Here is a 20,539-nt window from a genome sequence, read left to right as displayed (position 1 = left end):
CTTTCCATCCCTCCCTCTCTCCCTCTCTCCACCCCTCCACCTCTCCCTCTTTCCATCCCTCCCCCTCTCTCTTTCTCCCTCTCTCCCTCTTTCCATCCCTCTCCCTTTTTCCATCCCTCCCCCTCTCTCTCTTTCCATCCCTCCCCATCTCTCTTTCTCCCTCTCTTCCTCTTTCCATCCCCCCTCTCTCTTTTTCTCCCTCTCTCCCTCTTTCCATCCCTTCCTCTCTCCCTCTTTCCATCCCTCTCCCTCTTTCCGTCCCTCCACCTCTCCCTCTTTCCATCCATCCCTCCCTCTCTCTCTTTCTCCCTCTCTCCCTCTTTCCATCCCTTCCTCTCTCCCTCTTTCCATCCCTCTCCCTCTTTCCATCCCTCCCTCTCTCCCTCTTTCCATCCCTCTCCCTCTTTCCATCCCTTCCTCTCTCCCTCTTTCCATCCCTCCACCTCTCCCTCTTTCCATCCCTCCCCTTCTCTCTTTCTCCCTCTCTCCCTCTTTCCATCCCCCCCTCTCTCCCTCTCTCCATCCCTCCACCTCTCCCTCTTTCCATCCCTCCCCCTCTCTCTTTCTCCCTCTCTCCCTCTTTCCATCCCTCCCTCTCTCCCACTTTCCATCCCTCTCCCTTTTTTCATCCCTCCCCCTCTCTCTCTCCATCCCTCCCCATCTCTCTCCCTCTCTTCCTCTTTCCATCCCTCCCTCTCTCCCTCTTTCCATCCCCCCTCTCTCCCTCTTTCCATCCCCCCTCTCTCCCTCTTTCCATCCCTCCCTCCCTCTCTCTCTTTATCCCGCTCTCCCTCTTTCCATCCATCCCTCTCTCTCTCTTTCTCCCTCTCTCCCTCTTTCCATCCACCCCCCCCTCTCTCTCTTTCTCCCTCTCTCCCTCTTTCCATCCCTCCACCTCTCTCCACCCTTCCCTAGGTGCTAGATTTCCCCCAGTACCACCAACTCAAAGCCCGTGCATTGCGGGGTGTTGGAGAGCTGGAGGAGGCTATCAAGTCCCTGAACGTGGCGATGGGGATCCAAGCAGTGAGTGGGAGAGAGGCCCACGTCAGCAACAGTGAACGTGTGTCTGTGTTCCTGGAGCTGGCTGAGGCACTGAGACTACACGGAGAACCGGTACACTACATTTATACATTGATTGATTGACTGACTGGTTGATTGATTACTACTTTGCTTATGGTAGTCCCGTCATGTCCCATGATTTCTTCCTTCCACTTCTACCTATATTGATGGCTTTTACTTTGGCTATAGAGTCCAATGCTCTAGTCACATGTTCAGTTTTGATTAGTTTGTGGAAGTGCATTTTCTGACCTCATGCAATCCTGTAACACTTTCATGGCTGTGACCCACACTTCTCATCTTCTGCGCTTCTTACTAGCAGAGTTGGTGCCAGGTAGACAGTGCAGTGTGTGTCTATAAACCCCTTCCATCCCTCCTCCTCTCCTGCCAGGATGAGTCGAACATGGTGCTGCAGGACGCTATCGTGGCGTTCGCTGGTACCCCAGAGGAGATCTGTGTGACAATAGCTAACGTGGACATGGCCTTGGCTAAAGATGACCTGGACACAGCTCTCAGCGTCCTCAGAGGCATCACACCGGACCAGGTTGTGAAGACACTGTTCCGTTCTTTCTAACTGAATGGACAATAGAGAACATCTTCCTTTTCTTCTTATTCTCTTCAGACGCACTACGCAGCGGCCAAGGAGAAGATGGCCCTCATATACCTGCAGAAACGCAAAGACAAGAAGCTGTACATAGCCTGCTATAGGGAGATCAGAGACGAACTACCCGGGCCTCAGTCCTCTATCCTTCTGGGGGACGCCTACATCAATGTACAAGAGGTATAACAAGAGCTGCTCATCTGTAACTCAGTAGGTAGATCATGGATCTTGGTCCTCTGTAACTCAGTAGGTGGATCTTGGTCCTCTAACTCAGTTGGTAGATCTTGGTCCCCTGTAACTCAGTAGGTAGATCATGGATCGTGGTCCTCTGTAACTCAGTAGGTAGATCTTGGTCCTCTGTAACTCAGTAGGTAGATCTTGGTCCTCTGTAACTCAGTAGGTAGAGCATGGATCTTGGTCCTCTGTAACTCAGTAGGTAGATCTTGATCCTCTGTAACTCAGTAGGTAGATCTTGGTCCTCTGTAACTCAGTAGGTAGATCATGGATCTTGGTCCTCTGTAACTCAGTAGGTAGATCATGGATCTCTGTCCTCTGTAACTCAGTAGGTAGATCATGGATCTTGGTCCCCTGTAACTCAGTAGGTAGATCTTGGGCATCTGTAACTCAGTAGGTAGATCTTGGTCCTCTGTAAATCAGTAGGTAGATCATGGATCTTGGTCCTCTGTAACTCAGTAGGTAGATCATGGATCTCTGTCCTCTGTAACTCAGTAGGTAGATCATGGATCTTGGTCCTCTGTAACTCAGTAGGTAGATTTTGGTCCTCTGTAACTCAGTAGGTAGATCTTGGATCTTGGTCCTCTGTAACTCAGTAGGTAGATCATGGATCTTGGTCCTCTGTAACTCAGTAGGTGGATCTTGGTCCTCTAACTCAGTTGGTAGATCTTGGTCCCCTGTAACTCAGTAGGTAGATCATGGATCTTGGTCCTATGTAACTCAGTAGGTAGATCTTGGTCCTCTGTAACTCAGTAGGTAGATCTTGGTCCTCTGTAACTCAGTAGGTAGATCATGGATCTTGGTCCTCTGTAACTCAGTAGGTAGATCATGGATCTCTGTCCTCTGTAACTCAGTAGGTAGATCTTGGGCATCTGTAACTCAGTAGGTAGATCTTGGTCCTCTGTAACTCAGTAGGTAGATCTTGGTCCTCTGTAACTCAGTAGGTAGATCATGGATCTCTGTCCTCTGTACAGTGCATTGCGAAAGTATTCGGCCCCCTTGAACTTTGCAACCTTTTGCCACATTTCAGGCTTCAAACATAAATATATAAAACTGTATTTTTTTGTGAAGAATCAACAACAAGTGGGACACAATCATGAAGTGGAACGACATTTATTGGATATTTCAAACTTTTTTAACAAATCAAAAACTGAAAAATTGGGCGTGCAAAATTATTCAGCCCCCTTAAGTTAATACTTTGTAGCGCCACCTTTTGCTGCGATTACAGCTGTAAGTCGCTTGGGGTATGTCTCTATCAGTTTTGCACATCGAGAGACTGACATTTTTTCCCATTTCTCCTTGCAAAACAGCTCGAGGTCAGTGAGGTTGGATGGAGAGCATTTGTGAACAGCAGTTTTCAGTTCTTTCCACAGATTCTCGATTGGATTCAGGTCTGGACTTTGACTTGGCCATTCTAACACCTGGATATGTTTATTTTTGAACCATTCCATTGTAGATTTTGCTTTATGTTTTGGATCATTGTCTTGTTGGAAGACAAATCTCCGTCCCAGTCTCAGGTCTTTTGCAGACTCCATCAGGTTTTCTTCCAGAATGGTCCTGTATTTGGCTCCATCCATCTTCCCATCAATTTTAACCATCGTCCCTGTCCCTGTTGAAGAAAAGCAGGCCCAAACCATGATGCTGCCACCACCATGTTTGACAGTGGGGATGGTGTGTTCAGGGTGATGAGCTGTGTTGCTTTTACGCCAAACATAACGTCTTGCATTGTTGCCAAAAAGTTCAATTTTGGTTTCATCTGACCAGAGCACCTTCTTCCACATGTTTGGTGTGTCTCCCAGGTGGCTTGTGGCAAACTTTAAACAACACTTTTTATGGATATCTTTAAGAAATGGCTTTCTTCTTGCCACTCTTCCATAAAGGCCAGATTTGTGCAATATACGACTGATTGTTTTCCTATGGACAGAGTCTCCCACCTCAGCTGTATATCTCTGCAGTTCATCCAGAGTGATCATGGGCCTCTTGGCTGCATCCCTGATCAGTCTTCTCCTTGTATGAGCTGAAAGTTTAGAGGGACGGCCAGGTCTTGGTAGATTTGCAGTGGTCTGATACTCCTTCCATTTCAATATTATCGCTTGCACAGTGCTCATTGGGATGTTTAAAGCTTGGGAAATCTTTTTGTATCCAAATCCGGCTTTAAACTTCTTCACAACAGCATCTCGGACCTGCCTGGTGTGTTCCTTGTTCTTCATGATGCTCTCTGCGCTTTTAACGGACCTCTGAGACTATCACAGTGCAGGTGCATTTATACGGAGACTTGATTACACACAGGTGGATTGTATTTATCATCATTAGTCATTTAGGTCAACATTGGATCATTCAGAGATCCTCACTGAACTTCTGGAGAGAGTTTGCTGCACTGAAAGTAAAGGGGCTGAATAATTTTGCACGCCCAATTTTTCATTTTTTGATTTGTTAAAAAAGTTTGAAATATCCAATAAATGTCGTTCCACTTCATGATTGTGTCCCACTTGTTGTTGATTCTTCACAAAAAAATACAGTTTTATATCTTTATGTTTGAAGCCTGAAATGTGGCAAAAGGTCGCAAAGTTCAAGGGGGCCGAATACTTTCGCAATGCACTGTAACTCAGTAGGTAGATCATGGATCTTGGTCCCCTGTAACTCAGTAGGTAGATCTTGGTCCTCTGTAACTCAGTAGGTAGATCTTGGTCCCCTGTAACTCAGTAGGTAGATCATGGATCTTGGTCCTCTGTAAATAAGTAGGTAGATCTTGGTCATCTGTAACTCAGTAGGTAGATCTTGGTCCTCTGTAACTCAGTAGGTAGATCATGGATCTTGGTCCTCTGTAACTCAGTAGGTGGATCTTGGTCATCTGTAACTCAGTAGTTAGATCTTGATCATCTGTAACTCAGTAGGTAGATCATGGATTTTGGTCCTCTGTAACTCAGTAGGTAGATCATGGATCTTGGTCCTCTGTAACTCAGTAGGTAGATCATGGATCTTGGTCCTCTGTAACTCAGTAGGTAGATCTTGGTCCTCTGTAACTCAGTAGGTAGATCATGGATTTTGGTCCTCTGTAACTCAGTAGGTAGATCATGGATCTTGGTCCTCTGTAACTCAGTAGGTAGATCTTGTTCCTCTGTAACTCAGTAGGTAGATCTTGTTCCTCTGTAACTCAGTAGGTAGATCATGGATCTTGTTCCTCTGTAACTCAGTAGGTAGATCTTGTTCCTCTGTAACTCAGTAGGTAGATCATCGATCTTGTTCCTCTGTAACTCAGTAGGTAGATCATGGATCTTGTTCCTCTGTAACTCAGTAGGTAGATCTTGTTCCTCTGTAACTCAGTAGGTAGATCTTGTTCCTCTGTAACTCAGTAGGTAGATCATCGATCTTGTTCCTCTGTAACTCAGTAGGTAGATCTTGTTTCTCTGTAACTCAGTAGGTAGATCATGGAACTTGGTCCTCTGTAACTCAGTAGGTAGATCGTGGATCTTGGTCCTCTGTAACTCAGTAGGTAGATCATGGATCTTGGTCCTCTGTAACTCAGTAGGTAGATCATGGATCTTGGTCCTCTGTAACTCAGTAGGTAGATCATGGATCTTGGTCCCCTGTAACTCAGTAGGTAGATCTTGGTCCTCTGTAATTCAGTAGGTAGATCATGGATCTTGGTCCCCTGTAACTCAGTAGGTAGATCTTGGTCCTCTGTAACTCAGTAGGTAGATCATGGATCTGGAAATGGCAGGATAGTGGGTTTGATTTCTGGGCCCACCCATAGGTCCAAATCAATAATAATATGCACCCTTACTGTAATTGGATTAAAGAGGGTGTTAAATGTTTTAACAGTCTCACCAGTAGTACCTTGTGTACTGCGTATTATTGACTGTCCATATCACGTTAGTAGGGCTTTGCAAAGGCATTGACACGGACAGGTATATCAAATATCACATTTCTATTCTGCAGCCAGAGAGAGCTATTGAGGTGTATCAAGAGGCAATGAGCTGGACGGTTCGGGATGCAACCCTGTGGAGAAAGATGGGCCGAGCCTATGTGAAGAGCCATCAGTACAACCAGGTATTGTAGACGGGAAAGGCTGCGGCAAAGATTCAAGCACAAATACTGCTCAGTGCTCACACAGAACATTCTTTCCTTTTTACACTATTTCTCAAGAGTGAAAGCTCTACTTGTTTGCCATTTTACTAAGGAATGTTCTCATACTGTTTCCCTCCTTCCTCACTCTATTTCTTACCTGATTGGTCCTGCAGGCTGTCTGTCACTGAGTGTTTATATCACTAACCTGATTGGTCCTGCAGGCTGTCAGTCACTGAGTGTTTATATGTAACCTGATTGGCTTCCACCACACGTCTCATCAGCAAAGAGTTCCTTGGGGCTGTGTCGTCTCCATCTTGGGGCTGTGTCGTCTCCATCTTGGGGCTGTGTCGTCCATCTTGGGGCTGTGTCATCCATCTTGGGGCTGTGTCATCCATCTTGGGGCTATGTCGTCTCCATCTTGGGGCTGTGTCGTCCATCTTGGGGCTGTGTCGTCTCCATCTTGGGGCTGTGTCGTCTCCATCTTGGGGCTGTGTCGTCTCCATCTTGGGGCTGTGTCGTCTCCATCTTGGGGCTGTGTCGTCTCCATCTTGGGGCTGTGTCGTCTCCATCTTGGGGCTGTGTCGTCTCCATCTTGGGGCTGTGTCGTCTCCATCTTGGGGCTGTGTCGTCTCCATCTTGGGGCTGTGTCGTCCATCTTGGGGCTGTGTCGTCCATCTTGGGGCTGTGTCATCCATCTTGGGGCTGTGTCATCCATCTTGGGGCTATGTCGTCTCCATCTTGGGGCTGTGTCGTCCATCTTGGGGCTGTGTCGTCTCCATCTTGGGGCTGTGTCGTCTCCATCTTGGGGCTGTGTCGTCTCCATCTTGGGGCTGTGTCGTCTCCATCTTGGGGCTGTGTCGTCTCCATCTTGGGGCTGTGTCGTCCATCTTGGGGCTGTGTCGTCTCCATCTTGGGGCTGTGTCGTCTCCATCTTGGGGCTGTGTCGTCTCCATCTTGGGGCTGTGTCGTCTCTATCTTGGGGCTGTGTCGTCTCCATCTTGGGGCTGTGTCGTCTCCATCTTGGGGCTGTGTCGTCTCCATCTTGGGTCTGTGTCCGCCTGCAGAAGACACCGCTCTTAAGGATCTTCCTTGCTAAGGAGTTGGCACAGGGTATCCAATATCGCTGGCGAAGTCTAGAAAGCATGTGACCTCTCCCAGAGTGGCCAACCTGCTCATGGATGTGGAGTAAGATCAGTCTGGAGATGTAGGAGTCTTTGGGAAGGATCATAGGATTCTTTAGTTCATAGCAGCTTTGCTTAACCTTCCTCCCACTCTCAGAATGCCATTTTCAACAATTGGATAACGTTTACAGATTGAGCTGCTTCTCTCGGCACATTGTCTTCCTTTCACAACAAGCGCAATTTCTTGTTTAAAGTGCTGTCTTTGCTTAAATCGGATGATGACCGTTTCTGCTTCATCTAGGTCATCCACAGACTTTCTTTTCCAACAATCAGTTTGAACTTGTTAATTTGTTCCTTCAGTGAGTTTGTTAGACTCTGATCTGATCCTGTATCAGTTTTTGGGAACTCCTTTTCTGGCTTAACTGTAGAAGAAGTCTCTTCAGTTTCAGCATCCAGGCATCTGATTTCTTCAAGCTGTTCCATGTTGAATAGTACTCAATCAGTTTGCTGGTCGGACTCTTTTCTTCCACACTGTTTACGATGACGTCTTTTCTCACCTCTGGATCATCCGGAGGGATGGAGCTAAGCTCCTCGGGGACTTTCGGCCATTGAGTTTCTGTTTTCTCCAGGAATTCTGGTCCTTTGCGCCATCTCTTTGAGTTCAGGAAAGTTTCAACATGTAATCCTCTTCTGGCATCGTCGGCTGGGTTGTGTTTGGAGTTCGAATACCTCCGCTGTTTTGCTTTCGGTAGGTCACGGATCATTGCAACCGTATTAGCCACAAAGGTATGGAATCTCTTGGTATCATGGCGGATGTATGTTTGCACAGACTGGCTGTCCAGGAAGTGGACTCCTCCAGTTCAATCTGGAGCTCCACCCTTAACATCCTGTCCACTCAAATTAAATCAATTTTTATTTGTCACGTGCTGAATACAACAGGTTTAGACCTTAGTGAAATGCTTACTTAGCCCTTAACTAACAATGCAGTTTTAAGAAAATACCCCCCAAAAAAGTAAAAGGTAAGAATAACAAATAATTAAAGAGCCGCAGTAAATAACAATAGCGTGGCTATATATACGGGGGTACCGGTACAATGTCAATGCGCGGGGCACTGGTGTCGAGGTAATTGAGGTAATATGTACATGTAGGTAGAGTTATTAAAGTGACTGTGCATAGATAATAACAGAGTAGCAGCAGCGTTCCAGAGGGAGGGGGGGGGGGGGGCAATGCAAATAGTCTGGGTCGCCATTGGATTTGCTGTTCAGGAGTCTTATGGCTATGGGATAGAAGCTCTTTAAAAGCCTTTTGGACCTAGACTTGGCTCTCCGGTACCGCTTGCCGTGCGTTAGCAGAGGGAACAGTCTATGACTAGGGTGGCTGGAGTCTTTGACAATTTTTAGGGCCTTCCTCTGACACCGCCTGGTATAGAGGTCCTGGATGGCAGGAAGCTTGGCCCCAGTGATGTACCTGGTTGTACACACTACCCTCTGTAGTGCCTTGTGGCCGAGCAGTTGCCATACCAGGCACTGGTGCAGCAGTAGCACTTTTTGAGGATCTGAGGACCCATGACAAATCTTTTCAGTCTCCTGAGGGGGAAACGGTGTTGTCGTGCCCTCTTCACGACTGTCTTGGTGTATTTGGACCATGATAGTTTATTGGTGATGTGGACACCAAGGACCTCTCGACCTGCTCCACTACAGCCGTGTCAATGTGGATGGGGGCGTGTTCGGCCCTCCTTTTCCTGTAGTTCTCAATCATCTCCTTTGTCTTGCTCACGTTGAAGGGAGAGGTTGTTGTTCTGGCACCACACTGCCAGGTCTCTGACCTCCTCCCTATAGGCTGTCTCGTCGTTGTCGGTGATCAGGCCAGCCACTGATGATGTTGGAGTCGTGCTTGGCCACGCAGTCGTGGGTGAACAGGGAGTACAGGACTGAGCACGCACCCCTGAGGGACCCCTGTGTTGAGGATCAGCGTGGCAGATGTGTTGTTGCCTACCCTTACCACCTGGGGATGGCCCGTCAGGAAGTCCAGGATCCAGTTGTATAGGGAGGTGTTTAGTCCCGGGGTCCTTAGCTTAGTGATGAGCTTGGAGGGCACTATGGTGTTGAACGCTGAGCTGTAGTCAATAGACAGCATTCCCACATATGCATTCCTTTTGTCCAGGTGGAACAGGGCAGTGTGGGTTGCACCATCTGTGTATCTGTTGTTGTGGTATGCAAATTGGAGTGGGTCTAGAGTGTCCAGGATAATGGTGTTGATGTGAAACATGACCAGCCTTTCAAAGCACTTCATGGCTACAGAGGTGAGTGCTACGGGGTGGTAGTCATTTAGGCAGGTTACCTTTGCTTTCATGGGCACAGGGACTATGGTCAGTCACTATGAGAGTGTTTATATTAAACCTGGTTGTTCCTGCAGACTGTCAGTCACTGAGAGTATTTATGTCTAACCTGATTTGTCCTGTAGACTGTCAGTCACTATGAGAGTATTTACATCTAACCCAAATGGTCTTGCAGGCTGTCCGTCACTATGAGAGAGCAGTGAAGCTGGGCGGTCATGACTCTCTGGTGGTGGACCTGGTAGAGCTGCTACTGAAGCTGCGTCACTATGGCAAGGCCCAGAGGACTCTGATGACCGCTCTGCACTGTGATGATGGTACACTGACCGTCTCCAGCCTGAGGAGCAACGTACAGTACTTTCTGCTGCTAGCCAGAGCACACTATGCTGACCAGGGATCAGTCCAGGACACACTAGAGAAGGTAAGGCTTAGAGTTACTCTGGAGAAGGCCCAGGTTAGGGTTACTATGGAGAAGGTCAGGGTTAGAGTTAGGGTTACTATGGAGAAGGTCAGGGTTAGAGTTACTCTGGAGAAGGCCCAGGTTAGGGTTACTATGGAGAAGGTCAGGGTTAGAGTTAGGGTTACTATGGAGAAGGTCAGGGTTAGAGTTACTCTGGAGAAGGCCCAGGTTAGGGTTACTATGGAGAAGGTCAGGGTTAGAGTTAGGGTTACTATGGAGAATGTCAGGGTTAGAGTTACTCTGGAGAAGGCCCAGGTTAGGGTTACTATGGAGAAGGTCAGGGTTAGAGTTACTATGGAGAAGGTCAGGCTTAGAGTTAGCGTTACTCTGGAGAAGGTCCGGGTTAGAGTTAGGGTTACTATGGAAAAGGCCCAGGTTAGGGTTACTATGGAGAAGGTCAGGGTTAGAGTTAGGATTACTATGGAGAAGGTCAGGGTTAGAATTAGGGTTACTATGGAGAAGGTCAGGGTTAGGGTTACTATGGAGAAGGTTAGATTTAGGGTTACTCTGGAGAAGGTTAGCTTTAGGGTTACTCTGGAGAAGGTTAGAGTTACCATGGAGAAGGTTAGATTTAGGGTTACTCTGGAGAAGATTAGGGTTACTATGGAGAAGGTCAGGGTTAGGGTTACTCTGGAGAAGGTCAGGGTTAGGGTTACTATGGAGAAGGTCGGGGTTAGGGTTACTCTGGAGAAGGTTAGAGTTACTATGGAGAAGGTCAGGGTTAGATTTAGGGTTACTCTGGAGAAGGTCGGGGTTAGGGTTACTCTGGAGAAGGTCCGGGCTAGGGTTACTCTGGAGAAGGTCAGTGTTAGGGTTACTCTGGAGAAGGTCAGGGTTAGGGTTACTATGGAGAAGTTCAGCATTAGGGCTACTCTGGAGAAGGTCAGCGTTAGGGTTACTCTGGAGAAGGTCAGGGTTAGGGTTACTATGGAGAAGGTCAGTGTTAGGGTTACTCTGGAGAAGGTCAGGGTTAGGGTTACTATTGAGAAGGTTGGACTCACTACGCTGATCAGTCCAGGACCTCTTGGAGAAGGTCTTAGAACAATGACATGTTGATACAGTCATTTTCCACTTGTGTTAATGTTGTCAGTAACAGACAGTACAGTAACTAGTATCTCTCAGTATGACTGTAGCCAGTTTGTGACGGTGTGGTGATCTGTTTTCACTAATGGTACCTCGTGTGAGGAGCACTTCCTTTACAAATGGGCTGTGTGTTTCTTCCACGGTGTTTGTCTCTCCCAGGCCCACAGTGTCCAGGTGAGTGTCCTGAAGCGGTGTCAGACAGAGCGCCCAGAGCTGCTGGAGCAGGAGAGAACCGTGCTGTGTTCCATCTGTTGTCAGCTGGCCAGACACTACCGTAGCAGGACCGCTGTAGACAGGACCAAGTATTACTACAACCAGGCTATGGTAGCCATCGGGAGAACAGACAACAAGGTTAGTATTACTACAACCAGGCTATAGTAGCCATCGGGAGAACAGACAACAAGGTTAGTATTACTACAACCAGGCTATAGTAGCCATCAGGAGAACAGACAAGGTTAGTATTACTACAACCAGGCTATAGTAGCCATCGGGAGAACAGACAACAAGGTTAGTATTACTACAACCAGGCTATAGTAGCCATCGGGACAACAGACAACAAGGTTAGTATTACTACAACCAGGCTATAGTAGCCATCAGGAGAACAGACAAGGTTAGTATTACTACAACCAGGCTATAGTAGCCATCAGGAGAACAGACAAGGTTAGTATTACTACAACCAGGCTATAGTAGCCATCGGGAGAACAGACAACAAGGTTAGTATTACTACAACCAGGCTATAGTAGCCATCAGGAGAACAGACAGGGTTAGTATTACTACAACCAGGCTATAGTAGCCATCGGGAGAACAGACAACAAGGTTAGTATTACTACAACCAGGCTATAGTAGCCATCGGGAGAACAGACAACAAGGTTAGTATTACTACAACCAGGCTATAGTAGCCATCAGGAGAACAGACAACAAGGTTAGTATTACTACAACCAGGCTATAGTAGCCATCAGGAGAACAGACAAGGTTAGTATTACTACAACCAGGCTATAGTAGCCATCAGGAGAACAGACAAGGTTAATATTACTACAACCAGGCTACAGTAGCCATCAGGAGAACAGACAAGGTTAATATTACTACAACCAGGCTATAGTAGCCATCAGGAGAACAGACAGGAGGTGAGGAGTGTGGGCAGTTTGTCTTGTTGTTTTCTCTGTGACTAGAGAACTGATCTAGCATGTGTGTGTGTGTATATATACAGTTGAAGTCTGAAGTTTACATACACCTTAGCCAAATACATGTAAACTCAGTTTCACAATTCCTGACATTTAATTCTAGTAAATATTCCCTGTCTTAGGTCAGTTAGGATCACCACTTTATTTTAAGAATGTGACATGTTAGAATAATAGTAGAGAGAATGATTTATTTCAGCTTTTAATTCTTTCATTCCACTGGGGGTCAGAAGTTTACATACACTCAATTAGTATTTGGTAGCATTGCCTTTAAATTGTTTAACTTGGGTCAAACGTTTCGGGTAGCCTTCCACAAGCTTCCCACAATAAGTTGTGTGAATTTTGGCCCATTCCTCCTGACAGAGCTGGTGTGACTGAGTCAGGTTTGTAGGCCTCCTTGCTCGCACACGGTTTTTCAGTTCTGCCCACAAATTGTCTATAGGATTGAGGTCAGGGCTTTGTGATGGCCACTCCAATACCTTGACTTTGTTGTCCTTAAGCCATTTTGCCACAACTTTGGAAGTATGCTTGGGGTCATTGTCCAATTGGAAGACCCATTTGCAACCAAGCTTTAACTTCCTGATTGATGTCTTGAGATGTTGCTTCAATATATTCACATAATTTTCCTCCCTCATGATGCCATCTATTTTGTGAAGTGCACCCGTCCCTCCTGCAGCAAAGCACCCCCACAAGATGATGCTGCAACCCCTGTGCTTCATGGTTGGGAAGGTGTTCTAACCTCCCCCTTTTTCCTCCTAACATAAGGTCATTATGGCCAAACAGTTCTCTTTTTGTTTCATCAGACCAGAGGACATTTCTCCAAAAAGTACAATCTTTGTCCACATGTGCAGTTGCAAACTGTAGTCTGGCTTTTTTTTTTTTTGGAGCAGTGGCTTCTTCCTTTCTGATCAACCTTTCAGGTTATGTTGATATAGGACTTGTTTTACTGTGGATATAGATACTTTTGTACCGGTTTCCTCCAGCATCTTCACAAGGTCCTTTGCTGTTGTTTTGGGATTGATTTGCACTTTTTGCACCAAAGTACGTTCATCTCTAGGAGACAGAACGGGTCTCCTTTCTGAGCGGTATGACGGCTGCGTGGTCCCATGGTGTTTATACTTGCGTACTATTGTTTGTACAGATGAACGTGGTACCTTCAGGCGTTTGGAAATTGCTCCCAAGGATGAACCAGACTTGTGGAGGTCTACTATTTTTTTCTGAGGTCTTGGCTGATTTCTTTAGATTTTCCCATGATGTCAAGCAAAGAGACACTGAGTTTGAAGGTAGGCCTTGAAATACATCCACAGGTACACCTCCAATTGACTCAAATTATGTCAATTAGCCTATCAGAAGCTTCTAAAGCCGTAACATCATTTTCTGGATTTTAAAGTTTAAAGGCACAGTCAACTTAGTGTATGTAAACTTCTGACCCACTGGAATTGTGATACAGTGAATTATAAGTGAAATAATCTGTCTGTAAACAATTGTTGGAAAAACACAAAGTAAAAGTAGATGTCCTAATCGACTTGCCAAAACTATAGTTTGTTAACAAGAAATATGTGGAGTGGTTGAAAAACTAGTTTTAATGACTCCAACCTAAGTGGATGTAAACTAGTTTTAATGACTCCAACCTAAGTGGATGTAAACTAGTTTTAATGACTCCAACCTAAGTGGATGTAAACTAGTTTTAATGACTCCAACCTAAGTGGATGTAAACTAGTTTTAATGACTCCAACCTAAGTGGATGTAAACTAGTTTTAATGACTCCAACCTAAGTGGATGTAAACTAGTTTTAATGACTCCAACCTAAGTGGATGTAAACTAGTTTTAATGACTCTAACCTAAGTGGATGTAAACTAGTTTTAATGACTCCAACCTAAGTGGATGTAAACTAGTTTTAATGACTCTAACCTAAGTGGATGTAAACTAGTTTTAATGACTCCAACCTAAGTGGATGTAAACTTCCAACTTCAACTGTATGTACAGTATGTAGATCTGATCTATATCTTCAACTGTATCTATATTCTGTAGATCTGATCTATATCTTCAACTGTATCTATATTCTGTAGATCTGATCTATACCTTCAACTGTATCTATATTCTGTAGATCTGATCTATACCTTCAACTGTATCTATATTCTGTAGATCTGATCTATACTCCCCTCACAGATCAGTCTGGAGTTAGCCCAGTTTTACCTGGAGAATGGGAAGACGGATGAAGCCCTGATGCAGGTTGAAGAGGTGCTGGCGAAGGATGCCCTCCACCCTGACGCCACAATGGTACAATCCTCTCTCCTCTATATACACTATATATGCAAAAGTATGTGGACACCCCATTCAAATTAGTGGATTCTGATATTTCAGCCACACCTGTTGCTGACAGGTGTATACAATTGAGCACACAGCCATGCAATCTCCATAGACAAACATTGGCAGTAGAACGGCCTTACTGAAGAGCTCAGTGACTGTAAACGTGGCACCGTCATGGGATGCCACCTTTCCAATAAGTCAGTTCGTCAAATTTCTGCCCTGCTAGAGATGCCCCGGTCAACTGTAAGTGCTGTTATTGTGAAGTGGAAACGTCTAGGACCAACAACGGCTCAGCCGCGAAGTGGTAGGCCACACCAGCTCACAGAATGGAACCGCCGAGTGCTGTAGCGCGTTATCATTGTCGTTCTTCGGTTGCAACACTCACTGCAGAGTTTACAAACGGCCTCTGGAAGCAAATCAGCACAAGAACTGTTCATTGGGAGCTTCATGAAATGGGTTTCCATGGCCGAGCAGCCTAAGATCTCCATGCACAATGCCAAGCGTCAGCTGGAGTGGTGTAAAGTTTGCCTCCATTGTACTCTGGAGGAGTGGAAACTCATTTCAACGTACGAATCTGGGTTGGCGGATGCCAGGAGAACGCTACCTGCCCAAATGCAGAGTGCCAACTGTAAAGTTTGGTGGAGGAGGAATAATGGTCTGGGTCTGTTTTTCATGGTTCAGGCCCCTTAGTTCCACGGAAGGGAAATCCTAAAGCTACAGCACACAATGACGTTCTAGACGATTCTGTGCTTCCAACTTTGTGGCAACAGTTTGGAATTTGTGGAAAAATAATTCAACATATAAATGCTACCAAAAACAATTTACTCAAACTTGTTACAAAATACGGAGTCACCAAATTATATTTTGAAGGAGGAAGCAAAGTACTTTAAGTGTATGTTTTTGTACCTCTATCCAACGATAATTGTACGGATGTTTTTTCTATTAAAAATGTAATATTAACATCTGTACAGAAAGACTCTGGTGAATTACAGAGGAGGAACTTCTAGATACAATTAAAACATTTAAGGCTGGGGAAAACTCCAGGGATGGATGGTATACCAGTGGAGGTCTACCAGTGGAGGTCTACCAGTGGAGATATACCAGTGGAGGTATACCAGTGGAGGTATACCAGTGGAGGTCTATCAGTGGAGATATACCAGTGGAGGTATACCAGTGGAGATATACCAGTGGAGATATACCAGTGGAGGTCTACCAGTGGAGATATACCAGTGGAGGTATACCAGTGGAGGTATACCAGTGGAGGTCTATCAGTGGAGATATACCAGTGGAGGTATACCAGTGGAGATATACCAGTGGAGATATACCAGTGGAGGTCTACCAGTGGAGATATACCAGTGGAGGTATACCAGTGGAGGTATACCAGTGGAGGTCTACCAGTGGAGATATACCAGTTGAGGTCTACCAGTGGAGGTATACAAGTGGAGATATACCAGTGGAGATATACCAGTGGAGGTATACCAGTGGAGGTCTACCAGTGGAGGTCTACCAGTGGAGATATACCAGTGGAGATATACCAGTGGAGGTATACCAGTGGAGATATACCAGTGGAGGTCTACCAGTGGAGATCTACCAGTGGAGGTCTACCAGTGGAGGTATACCAGTGGAGGTCTATCAGTGGAGATATACCAGTGGAGGTATACCAGTGGAGATATACCAGTGGAGATATACCAGTGGAGGTCTACCAGTGGAGATATACCAGTGGAGGTATACCAGTGGAGGTCTATCAGTGGAGATATACCAGTGGAGGTATACCAGTGGAGATATACCAGTGGAGATATACCAGTGGAGATATACCAGTGGAGGTCTACCAGTGGAGATATACCAGTGGAGGTATACCAGTGGAGGTATACCAGTGGAGGTCTATCAGTGGAGATATACCAGTGGAGGTATACCAGTGGAGATATACCAGTGGAGATATACCAGTGGAGGTCTACCAGTGGAGATATACCAGTGGAGGTATACCAGTGGAGGTATACCAGTGGAGGTCTATCAGTGGAGATATACCAGTGGAGGTATACCAGTGGAGATATACCAGTGGAGATATACCAGTGGAGGTCTACCAGTGGAGATATACCAGTGGAGGTATACCAGTGGAGGTATACCAGTGGAGGTCTACCAGTGGAGATATACCAGTTGAGGTCTACCAGTGGAGGTATACAAGTGGAGATATACCAGTGGAGATATACCAGTGGAGGTATACCAGTGGAGGTCTACCAGTGGAGGTCTACCAGTGGAGATATACCAGTGGAGATATACCAGTGGAGGTATACCAGTGGAGATATACCAGTGGAGGTCTACCAGTGGAGATCTACCAGTGGAGGTCTACCAGTGGAGGTCTACCAGTGGAGATATACCAGTGGAGGTCTACCAGTGGAGATATACCAGTGGAGGTCTACCAGTGGAGATATACCAGTGGAGGTATACCAGTGGAGGTATACCAGTGGAGGTCTACCAGTGGAGATATACCAGTTGAGGTCTACCAGTGGAGGTATACAAGTGGAGATATACCAGTGGAGATATACCAGTGGAGGTATACCAGTGGAGGTCTACCAGTGGAGGTCTACCAGTGGAGATATACCAGTGGAGATATACCAGTGGAGGTATACCAGTGGAGATATACCAGTGGAGGTCTACCAGTGGAGATCTACCAGTGGAGGTCTACCAGTGGAGATATACCAGTGGAGATATACCAGTGGAGGTCTACCAGTGGAGATCTACCAGTGGAGATCTACCAGTGGAGATCTACCAGTGGAGGTCTACCAGTGGAGATATACCAGTGGAGGTCTACCAGTGGAGGTCAACCAGTGGAGGTCTACCAGTGGAGATCTACCAGTGGAGGTCTACCAGTGGAGGTCTACCAGTGGAGGTATACCAGTGGAGGTCTACCAGTGGAGATATACCAGTGGAGATATACCAGTGGAGATATACCAGTGGAGATATACCAGTGGAGGTATACCAGTGGAGGTCTACCAGTGGAGATATACCAGTGGAGGTCTACCAGTGGAGGTATACCAGTGGAGATATACCAGTGGAGATATACCAGTGGAGATATACCAGTGGATATATACCAGTGGAGGTCTACCAGTGGAGGTATACCAGTGGAGATATACCAGTGGAGGTCTACCAGTGGAGGTCTACCAGTGGAGGTATACCAGTGGAGGTATACCAGTGGAGGTATACCAGTGGAGATATACCAGTGGAGATATACCAGTGGAGATATACCAGTGGAGATATACCAGTGGAGGTATACCAGTGGAGGTCTACCAGTGGAGATATACCAGTGGAGGTCTACCAGTGGAGGTATACCAGTGGAGATATACCAGTGGAGATATACCAGTGGAGATATACCAGTGGATATATACCAGTGGAGGTCTACCAGTGGAGGTATACCAGTGGAGATATACCAGTGGAGGTCTACCAGTGGAGGTCTACCAGTGGAGGTATACCAGTGGAGGTATACCAGTGGAGGTATACCAGTGGAGATATACCAGTGGAGATATACCAGTGGAGGTCTACCAGTGGAGGTATACCAGTGGAGATATACCAGTGGAGGTCTACCAGTGGAGGTATACCAGTGGAGATATACCAGTGGAGATATACCAGTGGAGGTCTACCAGTGGAGATATACCAGTGGATATATACCAGTGGAGGTCTACCAGTGGAGATATACCAGTGGAGATCTACCAGTGGAGGTATACCAGTGGAGATATACCAGTGGAGATCTACCAGTGGAGGTCTACCAGTGGAGGTCTACCAGTGGAGATATACCAGTGGAGGTCTACCAGTGGAGATATACCAGTGGATATATACCAGTTGAGGTCTACCAGTGGAGATATACCAGTGGAGATATACCAGTGGAGATCTACCAGTGGAGGTCTACCAGTGGAGGTCTACCAGTGGAGGTCTACCAGTGGAGGTCTACCAGTGGAGGTCTACCAGTGGAGGTCTACCAGTGGAGATATACCAGTGGAGATATACCAGTGGAGGTCTACCAGTGGAGATCTACCAGTGGAGATATACCAGTGGAGATCTACCAGTGGAGGTCTATCAGTGGAGGTATACCAGTGGAGGTATACCAGTGGAGGTCTACCAGTGGAGATATACCAGTGGAGGTCTACCAGTGGAGATCTACCAGTGGAGGTCTATCAGTGGAGGTATACCAGTGGAGGTCTACCAGTGGAGGTCTACCAGTGGAGATCTACCAGTGGAGGTCTATCAGTGGAGGTATACCAGTGGAGGTCTACCAGTGGAGGTCTACCAGTGGAGGTCTATCAGTGGAGGTATACCAGTGGAGGTCTACCAGTGGAGGTCTACCAGTGGAGGTCTACCAGTGGAGGTCTACCAGTGGAGGTATACCAGTGGAGATCTACCAGTGGAGGTCTACCAAACTTTTTTTTGACGTACTCAATAGGACGTTATTAGCGTGTTTTATCCACTCTTATATAAACAGTAGATTATCAGACACTCAACCAGGCCTGATTTCATTATTACTGAAACAGGATCCAAGTGGGAAATATAAAGATCCAGTCCTCTATATAACACCCCCCCCCCCCTGACGCCGCAATGGTTTAGTCCTCTCTCCTCTGTATAACATCCCCCACAGGCCATAATGGTTTAGTCCTCTCTCCTCTATATAACACCCCCCTGACGCCACAATGGTTTAGTCCTCTCTCCTCTATATAACATCTCCCACAGGCCATAATGGTTTAGTCCTCTCTCCTCTATATAACACCCCCCCCTGAAGGCCACAGTGGTTTAGTCCTCTCTTCTCTTTGTACATTATACGTGCTAGAGCACACTGGGAAGGTTGACATAAGCATCATGTTCCTGTGTCTGCCTGAAGGTGTACGGAGATATCAAGTTGAAGGAGGAGAAGTTTGATGAGTCTGTGGAGATATTCCTTGGACTGATGGACAGATGCCCAGGTACATGATGCCCAGGAACATGTTATATTTTAAACAGACTACTGTTACTGGGTCTCATGTTTATTTTGACTTTATTTGGATTCTGTCTGGGTATCTTACCCATGTACCCAGGGGTATTCAAATCTGACCCTACGAGGTCCAGATTACAGCTGGTTTTCTGTTCGACCTGATAATTATTTGCACCCAACTGGTGTCCCAGGTCTAAATCAGTCCCTGATTAGAGAGGAATCACACACCTGGTGTCTCAGGTCTAAATCAGTCCCTGATTAGAGAGGAATCACCCACCTGGTGTCTCTGGTCTAAATCAGTCCCTGATTAGAGGGGAATCACCCACCAGGTGTCCCAGGTCTAAATCAGTCGCTGATTAGAGGGGAATCACCCACCTTGTTCCCCAGGTCTAAATCAGTCCCTGATTAGAGGGGAATCACCCACCTGGTTCCCCAGGTCTAAATCAGTCCCTGATTAGAGGGGAATCACCCACCTGGTGTCCCAGGTCTAAATCAGTCCCTGATTAGAGGGGAATCACCCACCTGGTTCCCCAGGTCTAAATCAGTCCCTGATTAGAGGGGAATAATTTAAAAAGCAGTGGCTTCCTGGTCCAGAGTTGAGGGGTATAGACGTTGAATTCAGTGTATAGCAGCATATAGTGTATACTTCTGTGTAATGGTGTTGTTACTGTCCCATAGATAACTACGTGTTCCTGGCCAAGTGCATCCAGGTGCTGAGACGGTCAGCCAGACTGGATGACGCCCTGGCTCTGTTTCAAGCCTGTGAGCACCACAACCACGGAGCTACCACTGAGCCTGGATACAACTACTGTAAAGGTCTTTACTACTGGTGAGTGTCTAATACAACTACTGTAAAGCTCTTTACTACTGGTGAGTGTCTAATACAACAACTACTGTAAAGCTCTTTACTACTGGTGAGTGTCTAATACAACAACTACTGTAAAGGTCTTTACTACTGGTGAGTGTCTAATACAACAACTACTGTAAAGGACTTTACTACTGGTGAGTGTCTTACACAACAACTACTGTAAAGGTCTTTATTACTGGTGAGTGTCTAATACAACAACTACTGTAAAGGTCTTTACTACTGGTGAGTGTCTAATACAACAACTACTGTAAAGACCTTTATTACTGGTGAG

General features: G+C 46.3%; 1 protein-coding gene across 4 annotated transcripts in view; it reads left to right on the top strand.

Annotated features, from left to right (window-relative positions):
- Window positions 1–20,539, top strand: part of LOC110490875 (tetratricopeptide repeat protein 21B) — a 66,477-nt gene that overhangs the window by 25,414 nt on the left and 20,524 nt on the right. The window contains exons 14-22 of one of the 4 annotated variants that reach the window (XM_036945638.2): window positions 916–1,113; window positions 1,448–1,600; window positions 1,679–1,837; window positions 5,831–5,941; window positions 9,594–9,836; window positions 11,118–11,309; window positions 14,306–14,416; window positions 19,311–19,392; window positions 20,079–20,229. In XM_036945638.2, the coding sequence (XP_036801533.2) occupies window positions 916–1,113; window positions 1,448–1,600; window positions 1,679–1,837; window positions 5,831–5,941; window positions 9,594–9,836; window positions 11,118–11,309; window positions 14,306–14,416; window positions 19,311–19,392; window positions 20,079–20,229 (1,400 nt within the window). The remainder of the gene's footprint in view (window positions 1–915; window positions 1,114–1,447; window positions 1,601–1,678; window positions 1,838–5,830; window positions 5,942–9,593; window positions 9,837–11,117; window positions 11,310–14,305; window positions 14,417–19,310; window positions 19,393–20,078; window positions 20,230–20,539) is intronic. The other 3 variants (XR_016486523.1, XM_036945639.2, XR_016486524.1) reach the window with 3 other exon arrangements.

This window comes from Oncorhynchus mykiss, chromosome 15 (assembly GCF_057628025.1).
Source record: "Oncorhynchus mykiss isolate SJ-2025 chromosome 15, ASM5762802v1, whole genome shotgun sequence".
In the NCBI taxonomy this organism is placed as follows: domain Eukaryota; kingdom Metazoa; phylum Chordata; class Actinopteri; order Salmoniformes; family Salmonidae; genus Oncorhynchus; species Oncorhynchus mykiss.
This window is presented reverse-complemented; position numbering and strand designations above follow the sequence as displayed.